The 22,499-nt window shown below is 42.4% G+C and overlaps 2 protein-coding genes and 1 non-coding gene across 10 annotated transcripts in view; 1 reads left to right on the forward strand and 2 right to left on the reverse strand.

Annotated features, from left to right (window-relative positions):
- Positions 1-768, forward strand: part of LOC100984344 (calpain-3) — a 145,131-nt gene extending 144,363 nt beyond the window's left edge. For all 5 annotated transcript variants that reach the window (XM_055098321.2, XM_003805604.6, XM_003805605.6 and 2 more), the window contains one exon: positions 176-768. In XM_055098321.2, the coding sequence (XP_054954296.2) occupies positions 176-202 (27 nt within the window). In that variant the 3' untranslated portion in view covers positions 203-768. The remainder of the gene's footprint in view (positions 1-175) is intronic.
- Positions 769-1,274: 506 nt separating this feature from the next.
- Positions 1,275-22,499, reverse strand: part of ZNF106 (zinc finger protein 106) — a 79,230-nt gene continuing 58,005 nt past the window's right edge. For all 4 annotated transcript variants that reach the window (XM_008973214.5, XM_003805607.6, XM_034938575.3 and 1 more), the window contains 8 exons: positions 16,818-16,934; positions 13,640-13,831; positions 12,802-12,864; positions 11,311-11,430; positions 10,722-10,793; positions 9,868-9,939; positions 6,271-6,417; positions 1,275-5,822 (listed from right to left, as the gene is read on the reverse strand). In XM_008973214.5, coding sequence (XP_008971462.4) covers positions 5,766-5,822; positions 6,271-6,417; positions 9,868-9,939; positions 10,722-10,793; positions 11,311-11,430; positions 12,802-12,864; positions 13,640-13,831; positions 16,818-16,934 — 840 coding nt within the window. In that variant the 3' untranslated portion in view covers positions 1,275-5,765. The remainder of the gene's footprint in view (positions 5,823-6,270; positions 6,418-9,867; positions 9,940-10,721; positions 10,794-11,310; positions 11,431-12,801; positions 12,865-13,639; positions 13,832-16,817; positions 16,935-22,499) is intronic.
- On the reverse strand, positions 16,391-16,497 carry LOC112437379 (U6 spliceosomal RNA). Its single transcript, XR_003025998.1, has one exon. It is a non-coding gene; the product is annotated as a U6 spliceosomal RNA (small nuclear RNA).

Consider the following 22,499-nt stretch of genomic DNA (forward strand, 5'->3'; position numbering starts at 1 on the left):
TGCACCTTCTTAGGGAAGATCTAGGAGAAAGGAAACAGTAAGCCACTGCTTCTTGGAAAATCTTCTGGGGGTCTGACCTGCTGGGACTGTTCCCTTTCCTCTTGCCCCGTAAGATTCCTAGGGCGGGGGGGTCACTCTTTTCTGATCTACATTCTGATCTTGGGACTTCTTTCAGTGGCTGCAGCTCACCATGTATGCCTGAACCAGGCTGGCCTCATCCAAAGCCATGCAGGATCACTCAGGATTTCAGTTTCACCTTCTATTTCCAAAGCCACTTACCTCAAAGGACCCAGCAGCTACACCCCTACAGGCTTCCAGGCACCTCATCAGTCATGTTCCTCCTCCATTTTACCCCCTACCCATCCTTGATCGGTCATGCCTAGCCTGACCCTTTAGTAAAGCAATGAGGTAGGAAGAACAAACCCTTGTCCCTTTGCCATGTGGAGGAAAGTGCCTGCCTCTGGTCCAAGCCGCCTCGGTTCTGAAGCGAGTGCTCCTGCTTACCTTGCTCTAGGCTGTCTGCAGAAGCACCTGCCGGTGGCACTCAGCACCTCCTTGTGCTAGAGCCCTCCATCACCTTCACGCTGTCCCACCATGGGCCAGGAACCAAACCAGCACTGGGTTCTACCTCGTTATTATTTTAGGAGAGGCCTGCTGTGGGGTAAACTAACTCAGTGGAATAGGGCTGGTTACTTTGGGCTGTCCAACTCATAAGTTTGGCTGCATTTTGAAAAAAGCTGATCTAAATAAAGGCATGTGTATGGCTGGTCCCCTTGTGTTTTGTTGTCTCACATTTAGATATCAGCCATGCATGACTGAATGGCTTCCAATCATATACTCACCTATCACCTACAAGAGAACAATGAAAAACACACACAAAAACAAAATCTTGAATTTTGTAATCATGCCTATTGCTATTTCTTGAGCATAAGAATGGCTCAGATACTTTCCAAGACATAAAAGGAAGGCAGAGGAATAGTTGTTGCTGTAAAAGACATCAAGAATAAATGGTCATGTACAACGGGAGGGGCCGGTTACCTGAATAATGGAGTGGAGATTGAGCTATCCTAGCTCCTCTGCTCACTAACTGACCTGTCGCATGACCGTGGACAAAAGCCTGAACGCAGCTGTTTGTTTGCTAAACTTCTCTGGACCATGGCCTGCGGCATATCTATAGGCATCCTGTGTTTTCCACCCAGTTTCCTTCTTCCTCGCTAAGCCAACGTGGAAAGGGCTGGCCGTGAATATGCAGACAAGGTAACAAAAGTAAACCGTCAATTAGTAAAAGTACTTTATTTTCCTCTTGTATTTGCTTTATATCTTGCTTTACAAAGTTACGAAGTTCACAGCTTTATACCAAAATGTAAGAAGGCTATTTGCTTATAAACATTTTTGCAGTCAGGTGTCATCTGATTTCATTCTTCTAATCCATATTCAATATTTAAAAAATCAGAAACCAAGGGTGCTGGAGCAGCTCTAGGGCATATATTTCTCTTAAATAGGAGAAAGATTTTCAACAGCTTTTCCTCCTTGACCCCCTCCTTTCCCAATTTATTTGGGTCACTACCTTGAATTTAGAGTGAATCTGGGAAATGTAGTCACCAGGTAACCCAGCAGGGCCATATACTTGGGCTTGGAGGTGAGGTTAGAGGTTACTGTCTAATACAGTAGGTCTGGTTTCTATGAGGAGCTCATATCCACTTGCATAAGGAAACCTAGTCTATCCCAAATCACCTCCACCACAACTTCTATTCCTGTCTATTAGACCACTTCTCTTAAACCCGAGGAACCTGATGATTTGGGGGCAGGGATAAAACCATTATTTTATAAATGTGGCAGGTATGGCCTTCGTAATTCTAGAAGCTCCCGTTTAGGTAACAGAAACAAAATTTAGATGTAAGCATAAACTGCAGTTATTTGAGCAAACCAGAGCATATGTGCTGTTCAAATCCCACTTCACAATATACTTCAATCTCACCTCCAATGAATTCTCTTCCATAAAATAAACCATTCCACTAAGTATATACCTACTCCCACCAAATCATCCACATGCCTCATCACTAAAGTTGTCCCTTGTATAATCTACCAGAAAAAAGACAAAATAAAACCTGTGTTAAGCAAATAATCACTTAAACAGTAATAATACTGCCTCTAAATTAAAGGTAAGTCAGGAGCTGAACACTCAACTGTTAACTCTTCTGGGGAAGAAAAAAATTTTTCCCACAAAAGCAGGAGTGCAGTAGTAAGTAATGAGTTTCTCTCAGATTCAAGTAACATCAGGTCAAGATAACCTTTGCTGTTAGAGTTTTGTTCACATGGTGTGGAACTGCTTTATAAACTGAGTAGAGACATATGCCAAAATTATTTTTAACCTAATTAAAAACTTTCACAGAAAACTTGAAGTGACTGATACTTTATCACAATGAACTGCCATTTAAACACTAGCATAGGTACACAAAAAGATTTATACTATGGTTTTCTTGGCTTTAAGCCATTAGAATTAGACAAAAGCAACCGAGAGTAACATTCTAAAAGTGGCTCCAACTACTTTAAAGACATGAGTCAGTTTTTGTCAGGTCATTTCATGGTTTCCTTCCTTCACAAAGCCACTAAATGCCAGAGTCAACACAGATCCCTGAGCCAGAGCTCTTCTCTGAGGGGAAACAGGGTTATAATCAGTCACAACATTGTGGAAGACATTAAAAAAAGGCAAAGTTCTGCATAATTTTCAAGACTCTTGTAAGTAGTAACACACAGCCATAAGCAGCCAAAATGCTTATGGTCCCTTTATTTCTTAATAGAGGGCTAGAACGGTTCATTTTGGGTAACACACTAATCTGGTGTAAAAAGAATTTCATGTGTTCTTGAAACAAAGGCATACTGCCACTGCTTCAAAAAAAGCCTTTGTGAAATGAAGAAAAATATGACAAACACAGGTTCCCACACATACACATACATACAAAGGAACCTGCACACTTGCACACACACAGGCAGGTATAGGCACACAGTTCCACCAAAGCGAAGTCCAAATCAGAGTTCTTACCGATTCTACCAGTCTGTAATACTCTCAGAAGTTCCCACAACTGCCCAACACCTCACCTACCCGCTTCCTGCTGCACAAAGGCTCCTTCACGCTCATCTTTTCGATACATCGTCAGGCAGGGCAGAAGGGCACTACGCCGCAGAGCATTCAAGGCTCTCTCAGCACACTGCCAGCCAGCGTGAAAATGCGGCTTCACTACAGCCCAGAGAAAAGGGCCAGGTTTAGTCATCGATCCAAATGCATTTTCCCGGGAAATGACCATTCCCAAACCCACAGAACAGTTTGGCTTCTCTGGATATCCTTATAGGAAATAGGGGTGAGAGGTGGGAAAAGCTTCTCAATCTCATACAGAAACAGCACAAATATTTAATACACCTTTTGCAACAAGATCTTCTCTGTTCTCCATTAAGCATCATGTAGATCTCACTAGTGTGGTTAACAAAATGGCTTTCCCCAAGGACAGAAGTCAAGAGCTTGTGGGGCCATATATTATCTAGTACTAGGCCATTCATTATCTCCTAGATTAACTTTTTTTTTTTTTTTTTTTTTTTTTTTTGAGGTGGAGTTTCACTCTTGTCGCCCAGGCTGGAGTGCAGTGGTATGATCTTGGCTCACTGCAACTTCTACCACCAGGGTTCAAGTGATTCTCCTGTCTCAGCCTCCTGAGTAGCTGAGACTACAGGCACATACCACCACACCCAGCTAATTTTTGTATTTTTAATAGAGACGGGGTTTCACTATGTTGGCCAGGCTGGTCTCGAATGCCTGACCTTGAGTGATCCACCCGCCTCGGCCTCCCAAAGTGCTGGGATTACAGGTGTGAGCCACCAGGCCCGGCCTCCTAGATTAATTCTTGACATTTTTTGGATCAAGTAAGAACCACTGGAGCCTTTCCTGGAAAAAAGAACACATACTCAGTCTCACACACAATTTCTGGGGGCTCACAGACCCTCTTGAAGCCTATCCATGAACCCCCTGGTGAAGTCCCCCTGCCCGATAGCCTGAGGGAAGACGTGAGTGGATGTATGTGCACTAACAGGGGCGAAGACAGACCTGGATGCTCTGCAATCCCAGAGAGCATGAGGCACCATGTCCCAAAGCTTGGTATGTGGCCCTGGGCTCCTCCCCCTAATTTTCTCTCTCTGAAGAAGCTTTCTGAGTTGTTCTTTTTTTTTGAGACGGAGTCTCACTCTGTCACCAGGCTGGAGTGCAGTGGCGCGATCTCGGCTTACTGCAATCTCTGCCTCTCGGGTTCAAGCGATTCTCCTGCCTCAGCCTCCTGAGCAGCTGGGATTACGGGCGCCCACCACGCCCGGCTTTTTGTATTTTTAGTAGAGACGGGGTTTTGCCATGTTGGCCAGGCTGGTCTCCAACTCCTAGCCTCAGGTGATCTGCCTGCCTCAGCCTCCCAAAGTGCTGGGATTACAGGCGTGAGCCACCACGCCCGGCCACTTTCTGAGTTTTGAGGATCCAGAAACAAAAGGCTGGAAAGCAACACTTCCACAGGTTTAGTGATGAGTCCGGAGAAAATCCAAAAACAAAGCCCCACTGAGGGTTTGTGAATTTGGCTGTTCTCAGTGGCCAGGCAGAGTCTCTGCTCCACTCTTCTTTCCCAGCTAGCAGGGAAGTGAAGGCAAAGAACTGTCTCAGAAACAAGTCTCAAGGAAGTCTCCTTGAGGTCCTGAAAACTGTATTCAGATGCTTTATTCTAACCCCCTCTCCCCCACCATCTTAGGTGCTGCAGGGGGGTGGAAAACACCCCGTGAGCCCAGAGGAATACTCGATGGCTGCCATCAGTCTAGGCACAGCCATACAGTGGGAGAGATGGAGGCTGGCAACTGAACAAACCAAAAGGGTTCAAACCAACATTAGGCTTGCAGGGTCAGACACTAGAAAGGAAGATAAAGGTACACCTCCAGTTCAACAGCCTGACAGGATCTGTAGCACGTAGTGCCCAGGTTCAACAGCAGATGTAAAGGTAGACGTTAGGTCTACGCACTGCCTCACACTGAGCTTTCTATCCACATTTACAGAGGTTTACTAGGAAGTGGTGTCTGTAAGGACTTGTCACTATGTGATTTGCTTTCTGAATTCCTAAAAGATAGTCAGCAGAGCAGCCACTGTTTGTCAAAAATCTACTGTGTCCTTTAGCACTTAAAGCCAGCTCTATCTATAAAGCAAGAAAACAGTGACACACACTGCATATAATTGTTAAGAAAGAAAACTATTTGCTTCCAGTTTAAATACCCAGCTATTACAAATGGAGAAATGAAAACTGATCCTGCAAGTCTAGCACTTAAACAAACTTGTACTTAAAAGCCTGACTATAGGTTTAAACCATCATAAGAACATAAATTAAAAATTGCAAACTGAAATCAATAAAATATACATATGATTAGGGTCAAACTGGGTAACCAATTAGGATCTGTATCTTTAATAAACATCTGGAGAACGCAAGTAGCATATATCACTATATGCCATGCTGTCCCAGAGAAGTATGGTTCCTTAACATCTGTCTAAATCTATTTAAAACCTCCAGCAAGAACTTAAAAGTGTAATTTATCATCCCATAGAGCTGCCCAGACTTATGCTAGGGGTATGCCTGGCTAGTAACCACTTTCTCCTTCCTTGCTTCACAAGAAAGGGAAGAGAGTGGCCTGTGTGGGGGGCCAATGTGAAAATAGTTCAACTAATGACTTCCCAACGTGGGAGGCAAAAAACTTCATGAATCAATTTTGCTGTCATCTTCAGCATGTCGTTCAATATGTCCTGCAGCATCCTAGGAATGAAGGGAAAAGGGCCCATGAGAGAGAAGTCGATAGTAAGACAGGAGAAAGTCAAAGCCAAGGAAAGCCACGTGGGTCCATTCCACCTAGGATCCAGACAGGAAAGGCAGTTAGGAGCCAGCACTTTGCTAACTTACGTGAAACCATGTACTTAAAGGTGAGTTGTTGTCTCAGCACAAGAGCACTGTAATAAATCTCCAGGTTCAGTTACTGGATTTGAAACATCTGAAAACATTCTCTTTAGGCCCTTTCTCAAAAATGACCTAATTCTTCATTTGCAACTTCATTAAGCTACCCCCCAAATCTCTGAATCATAAAAATAAAAAACCCTAGGCCCTCCCTATATATGGCAATTCTCTCTCAATAATAAAAAAGGTTTGCTAGCCCCTGCTCTGAGCAGTCTACTGAATCCCAGGCAAACCTCAAGTCCCACTAATGTACCTGTTTGGATCCTTTCCTAGCAGTGAAAAAAGCATCGCAGTTCTTCCAGCGACATTTCAGAGTCTGGAAGTTGGGATTAGTGTGGTCGGTCAGCAAGTGTTGTTTTAAATGATCTACAACGCCAAATATCAGAGAGCAACCATGCCACTGGAGAGAAAGAAAATGAGGAGACTCGGTGAAAAAGGGTGCAGTGAACGTGAATCAGAACAGCCCCCACCTGGATCCCATAAGCACTATGGAAGTAAAAAGCCAGCCCCTTATTTCAAATTTATTCTTGGCTAGAAAAGACAACAAAGCCAAGGCAACCAAAATATCAGTATAATGAGGAACCTTGAAAATACTGGAAAAATCTTTTGATATTTTGAGAGGGAACAGCACTAATGTAGCAATTACAACTTCTTAAATCAGGAAAAGGCCAGCAAATATTTATGGGTAAATTACCATAAAATTCTGTTTAAACTGTATTTTTTGATGTTGCCATCATAAAATTGAGTTTCTATCTTAGGTTATTCAATACAAAAGGCAAATACCTTTCCTATAATACCGAAAGGGCTTTTTTTTTTTTTTTTTTTTTTTTTGAGATGGAGTTTCACTCCTGTTGCCCAGGCTGGAGTGCAGTGGCACGATCTCGGCTCACTGCAACCTCTGCCCCCTGCCCCCCGGGTTGAAGCAGTTCTGCTGCCTCGGCCTCCCAAGTAGTTGGGATTACAGGCGTGCACCACCACGCCCAGTTAATTTTGTTTTTTTTTTTTTTTTTTTTTTTTTTAGTAAAGACAGGGTTTCACCATGTTGGTCAGGCTGGTCTCAAACTCCCAACCTCAAGTGATCCGCCCATCTTGGCCTCCCAAAGTGCTGGGATTACAGGCATGAGCCACCGCACCCCGCCCAAAAGGGCTATTTTTAACAATTCTAAGAACTGTTGATGTAAATGTGAAAATAGAAATGTCTGATAAAGAAAACTACATTTGTGGAAATACTTATTGTAGAATAAATACTGTGTTTGCCATGGAAGTGCCTGACTTTACTGACAACCTTTGTCACTTGAATCTCAATTTTATGAATACCTACTTATTTTTTTAAGCTATAATTTTACTTATAAACGTGGCTTAATTTCATGTATTAGAAAGCATAAGCTAGTGTCTTATGCTTCCTAAGTGGTGGCTCAGTGGGATTACACCCTGTAATCCCAGCACTTTGGGAGGCCGAGGTGGGTGGTTCACTTCAGCCCAGGAGCTCGAGACCAGCCTGGGCAACATAGTGAGACCCTTTCTCTACCAAAAAAAAAAAAAAAAAAAAATACAGGCCAGGCATGGTGGCTCACACCTGTAATCCTAGCACTTTGGGACGCCGAGGCGGGCGGATCACCTGAGGTCAGGAGTTCAAGACCAGCCTGGCCAACATGGTGAAACCTGACTCTCCTAAAAATACAAAAATTAGCCAGGTGTGTGGCATGTGCCTGTAATCTCAGCTATCCAGGAGGCTGAGGCAGGAGAATCGCTGGAACTTGGGAGGTGGAGGCTGCAGTGAGCCAAGATTGCGCCACTGCACTCCAGCCTGGGTGACAGAGTGAGACTCTGTCTCAGAAAAAAAATAAATAATAAAAATAATACAAAAATTAGCTGGGCATAGTGGCACATGCCTGTAGTCCCAGCTACCAGGGAGGCCGAGGTAGGATGATTGCTGGAGCCTGGGAGGTTGAAGCTGCAGTGACTGTTGTGACCACACCACTGCACTCCCGCCTGAGTAACATAACAAGACCCTGTCTCAAAAAAAAAAGAAAAGAAAAACAAGGAAGCACAAAGACTCTCTGACTTGGCTTTTCCCTACAGGCTTCTTGGTAAAGTCTTGTGATTCTAATTCGAACACATGTTTATTTCTTAAAAGTAATGCAGGCCGGGCACGGTGGCTCATGCCTGTCATCCCAGCACTTTGGGAGGCCGAGGCAGGTGGTTCACAAGGTCAGGAGTTCAAGACCAGCCTGGCCAACATGGTGAAACCCTGTCTCTACTAAAAATACAAAAATTAGCCAGGTGTGGTGGCGGGCGCCTGTGTTCCCAGCTACTAGGGAGGCTGAGGCAGGAGAATCGCTTGAACCCCGGAGGCAGAGGATGCAGTGAGCCGAGATTGCGCCATTGCACTCCAGCTTGGGCAACAGAGTGAGATTTTGTCTCAAAAAAACAAAACAAAACATAACAAAACAAAAAAAGTAATGCAAAGTTAAGTTTTTCCTCTGTCAGTACTACTCCATCCTTCTCTCTATAAAGCCAGAGGTATCTTCCCCATTTCTTTCTATAGATTAACTCTATTTGTGTACTCTGGATCCTGTCGTTCAGTAGTGCCTCCTTATCCATGGTTTCACTTTCTGAGGTTTTAGTTACCTGTGGTTAACTGATCTTCAAAAATATTAATTGGAAAATTCCCAAAATAAACAATTCTTGAGTTTTAAATTGCACATTATTCTGAGCAGTGTGATGAAATCTCCTGCCATCCCACTCCATCTCGCCCAGATGTGAACTGTCCCTCTGTCCAACATATCTACGTTATATTCGCTACCGCCTGTTAGTCACTTAGCCCTCTTGATTATTACATCAAAAAAACATAGACCATATCCCCCTTGGATAAAGAGGAACTGTACTAGATTCTGCTTGCCTTCACTGAGAAAATTAAAAAGCAAAGATAGTAATATGTAAAGAGCTAAAAAGTCACTAAGCTGTGGGCAAGCGTAAAGTCGAATTTTAAAATGGAGAGTGTCAAGTTCACGCCATCAATGCTGAAAAGGATCTTAGGGTTTTAGGGAAAAGCTACCATTATTAGAACTGACGAAAAAAAAATTAAGGCTTATAAGAAATAGTGTGAAAATTTTAAGGGTTAATCATCAGTCCTAACCCCAAAATAAAAACCACACAATTCAGCCTGATGAACTAAGGTTTAGAACTTAGAAGACCTTAAATTTTTTTTATTTGCCTATTCCTCAAAAACCAATGAGGACACAAACCAAACCATTAACACTAGTAATCTCTGATGAGCGGGAGTAGAGGGGGCAGTGCCATTACCAAAATAAGCACTTCCACTTTTTTTTTTTTTTGAGACAGAGTCTCCCTGTCGCCCAGGCTGGAGTGCAGTGGCGCGATCTCAGCTCACTGAAGGCTCCGCCCCCCGGGGTTCACACCATTCTCCTGCCTCAGCCTCCCGAGTAGCTGGGACTACAGGCGCCCACTACCTCGCCCGGCTAATTTTTTGTATTTTTAGTAGAGACGGGGTTTCACTGTGTTAGCCAGGATGGTCTCGATCTCCTGACCTCGTGATCCACCCGCCTCGGCCTCCCAAAGTGCTGGGATTACAGGCGTGAGCCACCGCGCCCGGCAGCACTTCCACTTTTTATTTCATATATTTCTGTACTGTTGTTTTCTAAGCATGTATTGATTTTATAATAAAACAAAACCACCACCGAGGAGACAACCTGTGATCTACAGTGTAAGGCATAAAGTAGATGCTAAAATATAAAAATGCTACACTGATGATAATGAAGATCTATCAATTAGCCTAGGGTGAAGCAACCTCTAGAAGTCCAGTGACAGGAAGAGTTTCACTCCTTACCCAACAGCGGTAATTCTGCATCAGATTAAGCCTCACGGCCTGAATACTGCCATCATAACAGCCAGTGTAAATCTGGAGAAAGAGAGGTTTATAATATCAGACCAAAATACATACAAACTACAAAACACCCTCAAAACAAGAGTCACAAGCTCCTTGCGGCAGCTACAAGAAAACAAACACCTAAATCAAAACCAGCTCCAGAGTAGGAGAATGGGAAAGTATTTTCCAGATCTTCTAGTCTAGGTATTTTGCAGCTGTGCTCCTTAGAAAGCCACTTGGGACCAGGGCAGAGAGGAGTGGCAGGGCTCAGAGGCACCCACTTGTCCTTTATACTTTAACTGGGGTAGCCCTGGTTTCTATCGGGTGCTCTATGTTAGGCACCTGTATTTCCCTGGAAAAGAAAGGATTCTGCTACTCAGAGTCTGAAAAACATCCATTCTGGTTCAACTCCATAACTTAAAAATAAAATAAACAAGGCTTAGCAGGGTTACGTGAGTTGGTTTCTACTTTTAGATCTGCTGTAACCATGCCACACTGGCCAAATCTCCTGACTCCATTCCAGTGTTCCATTCAGATCATGTCTCTGGAAAAGGCACCACTCAATTTTTTGAAGCATCTTAAATTTACCTTCTATTAAACTGTAGTTGATACTACCATTTTTATTGTAATAATTTTGGCTATTAATAGACAATGGAATATTCAACACTGTCCCCTGGTTACTTCCCTATTATGCCAAGAGATGGGAAGGTACACTTAACAATGAGGCATATCAGAAGCAGATGTCACTTTTGGAAGTGACAAGAATTTTTTAGCAAACACATTCAAAAGCAAATATCTTACATGACAACACTCACCATGCTTTTATGGATGGTCATACACATAATCATGTCTTTGTGTCCTCCATAAACTTGTAATCGATCATGAGACTTAGGTAGAAAAAAAAAAAAGAGAGAGAATTGAAGTTATTTATACCTTGCGTTTAATAAGTACAGTCCCTAAAGGCCTTTGGCAGGTTTAAAACCACACCTGAGGCACCAAGTGGAAGCACTAGTAGCATTCTAACAGAAATATACTCTAATGGCAATTTTTCTTTTACATTCTACTACTCAAGGAGGGAGGTGGTAATTAGAAGTAATAAAATCAATTTTGTTAGAATCAGAGTTTCAAACTTGAAACTGCACACAAGGAGAACTAGACAGGTTTTAAGAGACTGGAGTTGCTCTCCAGAAATTAAGTTTTGACACCCATGACCCAGATCAAGTATCTTAGAGCAGTTTCTGAAAGCTGCAGTCCACAGGCCAGCTGTTTCATAATTATCTAGAATGCTTGTGAAAATACAGATTCCTGGGTTCCATCCCACCTTACTGTATCAAAAATCAACACTAAACCCAAATAGACAATCTCCCCAAATCATTCAAGCAAAATACTGAATCTAAATTCTACCTGTAATTCATAGACACGAACAAATTTATCCAGGCAAGCAGTCACCATCACTTTTCCTAGGATATTCACCACAGTCACTGCATGATTGTGACCTTTATAGATCCGCACGAGCTCACCAGTCTATGTCAGAAGAGAAGTAAGAGTCACCAGACTGACTTTTGAGACTCCTTCCTGGTTATAATTCTGTAATTCTAAGAGGCATAATTCTGAGGATACTGTACACATATAATTAATACAATTAATTGTATTAACTGTACAAATACAGTTAATACAACTGTATTAACTTTAATAGCAGAAGTATCCCACAATCATTTATTACATATACAAAATATATGGATTGTATCCTGATGGAAAGACTCCTATTAGTCATGGAAAGAAAGCGGCCAAAACTCTATCTGTATTTATAGCTTTCCAAGTACTTTTACTTTTTTCATTTCACTGGATCTAGACCACAAGTCTATCAGTTGGGAATTATTCTGAGGTTATGGACCAGGAACTGAGCTTCAAAAAGCTGCCTCTATGACCTGAGAACAGTCTCTCAGCTGTTTCTGTTGTTCATTTTTTTAAGAGATGGGGTCTCACAGGCTGGGCGCAGTGGCTCACACCTATAATTCCAAAACTTTGGGAGGCCGAGGTGGGCACATTACTTGAGCTCAGGAGTTCAAGACCAGCCTGGGCAACATGGCAAGACCCCATCTCTACAAAAAATATTAAAAAATTAGCCAGGCATGGAGGCTCACGCCATTAGTCCCAGCTACTTGGGGGGCTGAGGTGGGAGGATCCCTTGAGCCTAGGAGGTTGAGGCTGCAGTGAGTCAACATCGCACTACTGCACTCCAGCCTGGGTGACAAAGTGAGACCCCTATCTCAAAAAAAAAAAGAAAGAAAGAAATGGGGTCTCACTTGGTCACCCAGGGTGGAGTGCAGTGGTGCAATCATAGCTCACTGCAGCCTTGAACTCCTGGGCCCAAATAATCCTCCCACCTCAGCCTCCTGAGTAGCTGGAATTACAGGACGCACTGCCATGCCCAGCTAATTTAAAAACAAAATTTTTTTAAGAGATGGGGCCACTATTTTGCCTAGGCTGGTCTCAAACTCCTGGCCTCAAGTGATCTTCCCACCTCAGCCTTCTGAGTAGCTGGCATTACAGGTGACAGCCATTGGGCCCAGCTCTCAGCTGTTTTTACTAGTTCTATTTTAACCACATATCATATCTACTTTCTGGAAGCCTCAGCTGCTCAGTTTATTTCAAGTTTAAATGAGGCATTCAAACTAAACCTTACATAAAGCCTGTCTGTCCACCATTAAAAACTTTGATGAGGTAGAATTTCTAAGTTACACAATATTATCCAAGAGCATATGCATAGGGATGATTACGAATCCCTTCGGTGGATAAAGGGCTTAATTTAAATTGCAAGAGGTTTAAGAAAACCATCAAGCTTTAACCATTATTTTATTCACAGTTTCTTTACACAACACCAACACAGCTTACGTGAATGTTGTGGGCATGGACTGACTGATCACTGGAGCCACTGAACACGAGATCATTCACCACCTTAAAGAAAAAATTAAACAAGTCAGATTCTGTATACGGTTCTTAATTTTCTCTATAACTTGTAATACACATTGGCAAATTCTAATTTCCATCCTATTTTGAGATGAGCACGATGAACTAGGTATAAAAGTTTCTCAGATGAATTTTCTCAGCTGAAACTTACACCCCCCCTACCAAGCATGCTAATGAACTGACAATGTATTATTAGGTTTGTTACCTTTCCAGAATGATTATGAAGCAGCCTAGAAGGGCATTCGAGTATACCCACACTATAACAAAATACACTCGTTGTTTCTCAAATGAAAGTGCATCACTTGGTGATGTTGGTGTAAAGAAAAGGTTTGCAATCTCCTTGCTCTTTCCAAGGTGGTGTTTCTAAATGATGCATGAGACAACACGGGAAATGCCATTTAAAACCCTTCTTTGTTTTGTTTTGCTTTGCTTGAGTCAAGGTCTCACTCTGTTGCCCATGCTAGAGTACAGTGGCACAATCATGGCTCACAGCAGCCTCGATCTTTGGTGCTCAAGTGATTCTCCCTCCTCAGCCTCATAAGTAGTACAGGTGCACACCACAACATCCCACTAATTTTTGTATTTTTTTTGTAGAGATGGAGTTTTGCCATGTTGCCCTGGCTGGTCTCAACCTTCTGAGCTCAAGCGATCCCCCTGCCTCACCCTCCCAAAGTGCTGGGACTACAGACGTGAGCCACCCCGCCTGGCCTCAAAACCCTTCTATTTGTGCCAGACAACTCCTATTCTCTTGCACTGTACTTGCCTTCATGCAAAGAATGGTTTTGCTATGGCCCTCCAGAGTTCTGAGGAGCAGTCCATTCCGGGCATCGCGTACACTAATTGTGCAGTCATAAGACCCCACGACCAGCAGTTTTCGGGCACCTTCCTGAGCTGTAGCAAGACAGCTGACTGCCCGAGGGCCATGGCATTCAAAGATCTCAAGTCGTTTGTTGTTCTGGAAAATAAGCCAAGATTACAGCTAAGAACAACTTAGCTGGAAAACTTCAACTAACCAACATCATTACCTTGGTACAAACTCATTTCTGTCACCTGTACTCAAATTTTCATACCCACTCTGCAGCCTTAATTTATCCATCTCTGCTATTTCCCACTCCAACCCTTTTTACTGAACCTCCCCCATCCCCTGATCTGAGGAGGGCAAACGCTTACATTATAAACTCATTTATAACTTCAACCCACACCATTTCCATCCTAATTAGAAACTGGTTCTCTTTTTATGCTTTCTTTCACCACCTGTAAGTTAATAATAATGAAGGGTGAACCTTTTTTTTCAAACTCTAGTGCATATTCCCTGACACCGACTCAGGAACTATTTCTGTCATCCAAAATTTAGGCAATCTACGTGTCATGCTGTTTCCAAAAATCTCTATTTAGAATTACCTTCCTAGGTAATTTCAGTAAGTCTCAAATTCTCCACTTTTTTTTTTTTGAGACGGAGTCTCGCTCTGTCGCCCAGGCTGCAGTGCAATGGCGCCATCTCAGCTCACTCCAACCTCCGCTTCCTGGGTTCAAGTGATTCTCCTGCCGCAGCCTCCTGAGTAGCTGGGATTACAGGCGCCCACTACCACACGTGGCTAATTTTTGTATTTTTGTAAAGACAGGGTTTCACCATGTTGGCCAGGATGGTCTTGAACTCCTAACCTCAGGTGATCTGCCCGCCTCAGCCTCCCATTACAGGCGTGAGCCACCACACCTGGCCTAAATTCTCCACCTTACTATGATGTTCTTCTGGCACTTGGTTCCATGTCATCTCTCACAACATCATTTAGTAGACTATAGAAGCCTAATTATATCAGAGTGGCAGGGTCACATCCTGAATCCCAAAACATTCTTTTATCTCAGATTTTAGACTTCTTTCCTTCATCCCCCAGCCAACCCTGTTCATTAAGCCTCCCACTTCCACAAAAGTTCTTTAGGTGCATGCCTGGAGTAAGGCTCCTAAAACTAAGCAGAAAACAACAGCTGGGAGCCTACATTGCTGAGCAATGATTTCAACAGTCTTGAAGTGCTAGGGAGACAGACTGAATGGAGGTCAGGACCCAAAGGTGGACCGGCCCTGGTAAACAGTCCCGGCTCTCTGTTGTGACTCCAGAAGCACTACATTCTAAGAGTATGGGCAACCTAGGAAAAAGCCCAGCCCTCATCTTCAAAATTCACATCTATGCAGAGATTCTCAAATGTCTGTCTCTAGGACCATCTTCTCCAGGGCTTTTCAATCCTTTAAAGAACTTTTCCATTTGAATTTCTTGTCATCATCTCATCATTTTGCCTCAAGATTGTCTTGCTCCTTACTTCTGTCTACTACTTAAAAAAAAAAAAGAGAGACAGGGTCTCACTCCGTCAGCCAGTCTTGAGTACAGTGGTGTGATTATAGCTCACTGCAGCCTTGAAGTCCTGGCCCCAAGCAATCCACCTGCCTCAGCTTCCTGAGTAGCTGGGACTCCAGGCGTGTGCCACCATACTTAGCTTTTTTTTTTTTTTTTTTTTGAGAAACAGAGGTCTTGCTTTGTTGCCCAGGCTGGTCTCGAACTTCTGGGCTCAAGCAATCCTCCTACCTCAGTCTCCCAAAGTGCTGGGATTATAGGCATGAGCCACCATACCCAGCCACTTCTGTCTACTTCTGATAATCTCACGAAAGAGAAGATAATTAGGCAATTATCACGTTTTAGCCTTTAAAATATTTTAAATTTACTTTCCTCTCCATTTCTATTGCCCTAATCCAATTTAATCAGACTTAGAACTTGTCTGCATCTAAAATGCAAAAATCTTCACTAATTGCCCTTCTGTGATGTATCATATCAAACAGACCAAATCACTTGGCACTTGATTATATACATGCTAAATTCTTCTCACTTGATCTTAAGTTTCCTGTAGGCAGAAACCATGACATATTTCAATGCACACCTTCTGTTAGTTCCAGCTAGCATGCAGCCTATGAATGACACTGTAATAGTACCATTCTAACACATGGTTACAAGATGACCAGAGGATATGGTGCCACAACTAATTAGCAATCAAACCTATCAATTCTACCTCTTAGACTATATATTTCCTCCATTCCCTTCTCTTCATCCTGTTTAACCTTTTTCATGTCAGCTTCCACTACAAAACCTCCTAAATGGTCTCCCTGCCTTTGCTAATACCAATCTTTCCCAATCTTATCAACTCCAGTGACTTTTTCTAAAATATAATGGGATCATGTCTCTCATACTTTACAGCCTGTAAGATGAAGTCCAACTACCTTAACAAAGCACACAGGGCCATCAAAAACTAAACCTTATCCTGGGGCCTAGCACATAACAGATGCTCAATAAAGGCTAGGTCAACAAATGAATTTATCTCTGGGTTAGGAAAGAATGAAGCCATATGGGCATTACAGCAAACCTCTTAGTTCACCTCACAGATGGGCCGCCCTCATGAAACCCTAAACCAGTGCCAAACCACACCAATGTCATACTCAACGGAATTTAAGTTCATTTTTCTTCATTTTTTAAAAAATATGTAATGCTTCATGAATTTGCGTGTCATCCTTGTGCAGGGACCATGCTAATCTTCTCTGTATCATTCCAATTTTAGTGTATGTGCTGTCAAAGTGAGCACTTAAGTTCATTTTTTATGATGTCATTCTTAAATTGAGACAGACTAGTTTAATCCATGACTCATTATTTGGCCCCAAATCTTCAGACTTGGTTTAATTTAGTGGAGTTACATTTTGGTCCTGGAACATTTGAGTAGAAGCAGAGAGAATGGAGGATCTTGTTTCACTTACATTAGAAGATAACTGTGTTTGAGTAGTGGCTAATTCTGCTGCTTCCTCACAGAAGAAAATAGGAAAATCCCTGCCTGCTACTTCTTCCCACACATGCTCACACTATTTTCAAGTGCATGGGAAGTAAGCCTTTTCTCCTCCAACCACTAACCTTTATGTTGAAGGTGACCACAGTGCCATTTGCCAGTCCCGCATAGAGGATTCGCCATCTACTGTGGAGGCAGAGGACCCGGTCTTCCAGCTGTAACTGCTCCACACACTCTCGGCTCTGATAAAAGCACACAACCTTTAATCAGCAGAGGGTACTGGCAAATGAGATGTCAAAAACAATTCCTCCAGAAAGCAGACTTTAAAATGACTCTTATGCGGAAGAAAGTGTGACATCCTCTATTTTGTAGGGGACTATCTTAGATCTGTTTCTCCTTTGAAATATGAGGCCTAAGACTTCCAAGCTGTAGGTAATATGAAAAATAAACATAAATTCTAGTAATGTTACCCATGTTTCTAACTTAGAATGTAGAAATTCTTCAAAGGGTACTATAAGTTGGGTCTTAGCCTCTTAAATTAAGAGGTCAAATATAAAAGACAAAGTTCTATTTTGACATCTAAAGAGGAAAATCAGGATTATAGTTACATATTTGATAAATGCACTAATCAAATATGTGGTTTTCTGCACATGATTCTCTATTTCAATACCTCCCAAACGTCTCCTTCAAACTGGTGCCAGGTTAGCTGGGCTAAATTACTCAAGAGGCTTTTAAAATACATAGAACCCAAGCTCCAACCCCATCCCTGAGACTCTTAATTCAGTGGGCTCTAGAACCTGTGTTTTAAAAAATTTCCCTAGTAATTCAGATGCACATGCAGATTTAATACCCACTGTTTGATCTGACCTTCAAAAAACGATTTCTTTTTGAGACAGAGTCCTGCTGTGTCGCCCAGGCTGGAGTGCAGTGGTGCGATCTCGGCTCACTGCAAGCTCCACCTCCCGGGTTCACACCATTCTCCTGCCTCAGCCTCCCGAGTAGCTGGGACTACAGGCGCCCGCCACCACGCCCGGCTAATTTTTTGTATTTTTTTAGTAGAGACGGGGTTTCATCGTATTAGCCAGGATGGTCTCGATCTCCTGAACTCGTGATCTGTCCGCCTTGGCCTCCCTTACATGCATGAGCCACTGTGCCTGGCCAGAAAATGATTTCTACCAATTTCCTCCAACCAGATTGTACTAGCAAATCTCTTTATCTAGAACCAAGAATTGGGACAGGACATAGTAAATTCAAAATTTGTTGTTGAGGCCGGACGCAGTGGCTCATGCCTGTAATCCTACACTTTGGGAAGCCGAGGCGGGTGAATCACGAGGTCAGGAGATTGAGACCATCCTGGCTAACACGGTGAAACCCTGTTTCTACTAAAACTACAAAAATTAGCTGGGCATGGTGGTGCGTGCTTGTAGTCCCAGCTACTTGGGAGGCTGAGGCAGGAGAATTGCTTGAACCACGGAGGCAGAGGTTGCAGCGAGCAGAGATCACGTCACCACACTCCAGCCTGGGCGACACAGCGAGACCCCGTCTCAATTAAAAAAAAAAAAAAATTTGTTGTTGAATGATACTGAAGACCCAGGTGTAGCTTTTTAAGTGGGCTTGGCTGTAGATATTAAAATCAAGATGGTTACAATTGGGTAGGATGAGAAAAGCTGTGGCTTGTCAAATCCATTGATCTCCTCTCCCAACCTTCTTTCATACCTAAAAGTGTCAGTCACTTAAATTATTCAATTTCTCCCCTGAAAAAATTACAAACATAAGTGCCATATATGAAATTGTAAGATACAGCAAAAGACAGTAAATATGCCTAAATATTAAGATTCATGCTGCTTCCCGTTAATCCTATGAGATCTTTTGTAACTTTATAGGGGAAATTGAACATTACATAGCAATAAAAAAAGAACAAACTATTGGCACAAGTACCAATACAGATGAATTTTCAAACATTATGGTGAGCTAAAGCTAGACATAAAAGAACACATGTGGTACAGTTATACTGATATGACAGCCAAGCACAGAGAAAAGTAATCTATGACAGTAGTCAAAATAGTGATTAGCTTTAGAAGAAGGTTATGCCCAGGGAGGCATTTGAGGGAAGCTTCAGGGCCATGAAATGGTCTATGTTTTGATCTTTGTGGTAGTTATACAAACAAATATCTGCAGAAAAATTCATCAAGCTGTATACTTAAAATCTGTGTGCTTTACTGTATGAAGTTATGTCTCAATGTCAAAAAATGGTTACAAAATCTTTTTCACTAGTGTACGGTCCTGCTATGCCAAAGACTACACGTTAGAACCCTTAATACTGAAAAGCCTTTTAAAAGAGTTTTTGCTAATATTGTGAGTAAAAATGGTATTCCTTGTACTTTGGTTTTAATTTGCATTTATTTGCAAGATTGTATTTTTTTCAGTTATTTGTATTTCTTTTTAAGAGACTTGCTTGTTTTTTGTCAATGTATGTTTAGGGATTTATTTATGTATTTGTTTTTTGAAAGACAAGGTCTCGCTCTGCCTCCTGGCTAGAGTGCAGTGACGTGATTACTGCTCACTGCAGCCTTGACCTCCGAGGCTCAAGGAATCCTCCCACCTCAGCCTCCCGAGTAGCTGGAACTACAGGCGTGGGCCATCGCGCATGCCTAGTTAATTTTTAAATTTTTTTTGGAGAGATGAGGTCTCGCCATGTTGCCTAGGCTGTTCTTGAACTCCTGGGCTCAAGCGATCCTCCCAACTTGGCCTCCTAAAGTGTTAAGATTATAGGCATGAACCACTGCACCTGGCTATAGGAATTTAAAGGTGTAAGCCCCTTACAACATATACCAAACCTATGTTTGTCCTATCTTAAGTTACAGCTTTTCCCCCTGGTTTTATGTAAGACTATTTCTTGCCAAAATATGCTTAGAATTTTTTTTTACAAGTTTGTATAATTTTTTACAGGTTTGTACAAGTTGCCTAGCTAGGCTTGAACTCCTGGCCTCAAATGATCCTCCCACCTCAAAATCCCAAAGCACTAGAATTACAGGCATGAGCCACTGTGCCCAGCCTCTTTTTCTAGTTTCTTGGATTTTAAAGCTTTCTTCTTTTCTAATAGAAGCAATTAAAACTACGAATGTCCCTTTTAGCAGTGCTTTAGCTGCATCCTACAAATGATACGTTGAATTTTCATTTAGTTAGGTATTTTCTAATTTCCCTTGTGATTCCTTCTTTGAACCACAATGATTTAGAAGTATCTTATTTTCATCTCCCTATATTTGGGGATTTCTTAGATTTCTGTTACTGCTTTCTAATAAATGTCATTGTGGTTAGAGAACATACTCTGTATGATTTTGGTGCTTTTAAATTGATTGAAATTTATTTAATAGCCCAGCATGTGGTCCTGGTGAATGTTCTATGTGCACATTCTTGAAAAAAAAGTGTATTCTGCAATTTTGAGTGGAATGTCCTATAAATGTTAATTGGATCTTGATCGTTAACGATGTTGTACGGTTCTTTTTTTTTTTTTTGAAATGAAGTTTTTCTCTGTTGCCCAGGCTGGAGTACAGTGGCGCAATCTCAGCTCACTGCAACCTCCACCTCCCAGGTTCAAGTGATTCTCCTGCCTCAGCTTCCTGAGTAGCTGGGATTACAGGCACGTACCACCAGGCCCAGCTAATTTTTTTGTATTTTTATTTTTGTTTACTTATTTTTTGAGACGGAGTTTACTTATTTTTTTAGACGCACCACACCCAGCTAATTTTTGTATTTTTAGTAGAGATAGGTTTCACCACGTTGTTCAGGCTGGTCTCAAACTCCTGACCTCAGGTGATATGCCCACCTTGGCCTCCCAAAGTGCTGGGATTACAGGCATTAAGCCACCACAGCCAGCCTAATTTTTTTGTATTTTTAGTAGAGATGCGGTTTCGCCATGTTGGCTAGGCTGGTCTCGAACTCCTGACCTCAAGTGATCCACCCGCCTCAGCCTCCCAAAGTGCTGGGATTACAGGCATGAGCCACCACACCCGGCCAGTGTTGTACAGTTCTTGTATATCCTTCATAGTTTTTTATTTAGTAGTCTATCAATTACTGAGAAAGGGTTGTTAATGTCCCCAACTATAATTGTAAATTTGTCTACTTCTCCTTTCAGTTCTATCAGTTATTGTTTCACGTATTTTAGAGCTCTGTTATTAGGTACCTGTACTTATAATTGTTATATCTTTCGGGTGTGCTGACTCATCATTATGGGATAGCCTCCTTTCTCCAGTAGTATTCCTTGTCTTTTTCATTTTTTAAAGGGACAGCGTCTCACTCTGTCACCCAGGCTGGAGTGCAGTGGCATTGTCATAGCTCACTATAACCTCAAATTACTCAGCTCAAATGATCCTCCCACCTCAGCCTCCCAAGTAGCTAGGACTACAGGTACACATAACCATGCTTGCCTCATTTTTTTATTTTTTGTGGAGACGGGATCTCATTATGTTACCGAGGCTGGTCTGGAACTTATAGTCTCAAGTGATCCTCCCACCTCAGCCTCCCAAAGTAGGATACAGGCATGAGCTGCAGTGCCCAGTCACGTGTCTTAAAGTCTGCTTGCTCGATATTAACATAACCACTCCAGCTCTGTTACTATTTGCATAGTATATCTTCTTCCATTCTTATTCTTTTACTTTCAACCTATTTTGTCTTTACATTTAAAGTATGTCTCTTTGCCTGGGCATGGTGGTGCATGCCTGTAATCCCAGCACTGTGGGAGACCAAAGCAGGAGGACTGCTTGTGCCCAGGAGCTTTAGAATAGCCTACGCAACATAGCGAGACCCTATTTCTAAAAAAAAAAAAAAAAAATTTTAATTGGCAAACCATAGTGACATGTGCCTGTAATCCCAATTTACTCGGGAGGCTGAGGCGGAAGGATCACTTGAGCCCAGGAGTTCGAGGCTGCAATGAGTTATGATCACGCCACTGCACTCTAGCCAGGGTGACAGGCCAAGACCTTGTCTCAAAAATAAAAGTGTGTCTCTTGTAGACAACAAAGATTTTGATGCTACTTTTGTATCCAGCCAATTTCTGTCTTTTGATTTTAGTGTCAGTTCACTCACATTTCATATAATTATTAAATATGGGTAAATTTAGGTCTCCAATTTGCTATTTGCTTTCTATTTGTCTCATTTTTATTCTTCTATTTCTCCTTCTACCTTCTCTTGTATTAAGTATTTTTTTTTTATTTTTTTATTTTTTTTGAGACGGAGTCTCGCTCTTTCGCCCAGGCTGGAGTGCAGTGGCGCTATCTTGTCTCACTGCAAGCTCCGCCTCCCGGGTTCACACCATTCTCCTGCCTCAGCCTTCCGAGTAGCTGGGACTACAGGCGCCTGCCACCACACCCGGCTAATTTTTTGTATTTTTAGTAGAGACGGGGTTTCACCGTGTTAGCCAGGGTGGTCCCGATCTCCTGACCTCGTGATCCGCCCGCCTCGGCCTCCCAAAGTGTTGGGATTGCAGGCGTTAGCCACCGCGCCCAGCCTTAAGTATATTTTTAGCTCACCATTTTAATTCCTCAATTGACTTTCTAAGCTCAATTTCTTTACATTGTTCTTTTTTTTTTTTTTTTTTTTTTTTTTCTATTTTTTTTGAGACAGAGTCTTGCTCTGTCACCCAGGCTGGAGTGCAGTGGCATGATCTTGGCTGACTGAAATCTCTGCCTCCTGGGTTCAAGTGATTCTCCAGCCTCAGCCTCCCGAGTAGCTGAGATTACAGGTGTGCGTCACCACACCCGACTAATTTTCATATTTTCAGTAGAGACAGGGTTTCACCAGGTTGGCCA

The sequence above is a fragment of the Pan paniscus genome, chromosome 16 (assembly GCF_029289425.2).
Source record: "Pan paniscus chromosome 16, NHGRI_mPanPan1-v2.0_pri, whole genome shotgun sequence".
Taxonomy (NCBI): Eukaryota; Metazoa; Chordata; class Mammalia; order Primates; family Hominidae; genus Pan; species Pan paniscus.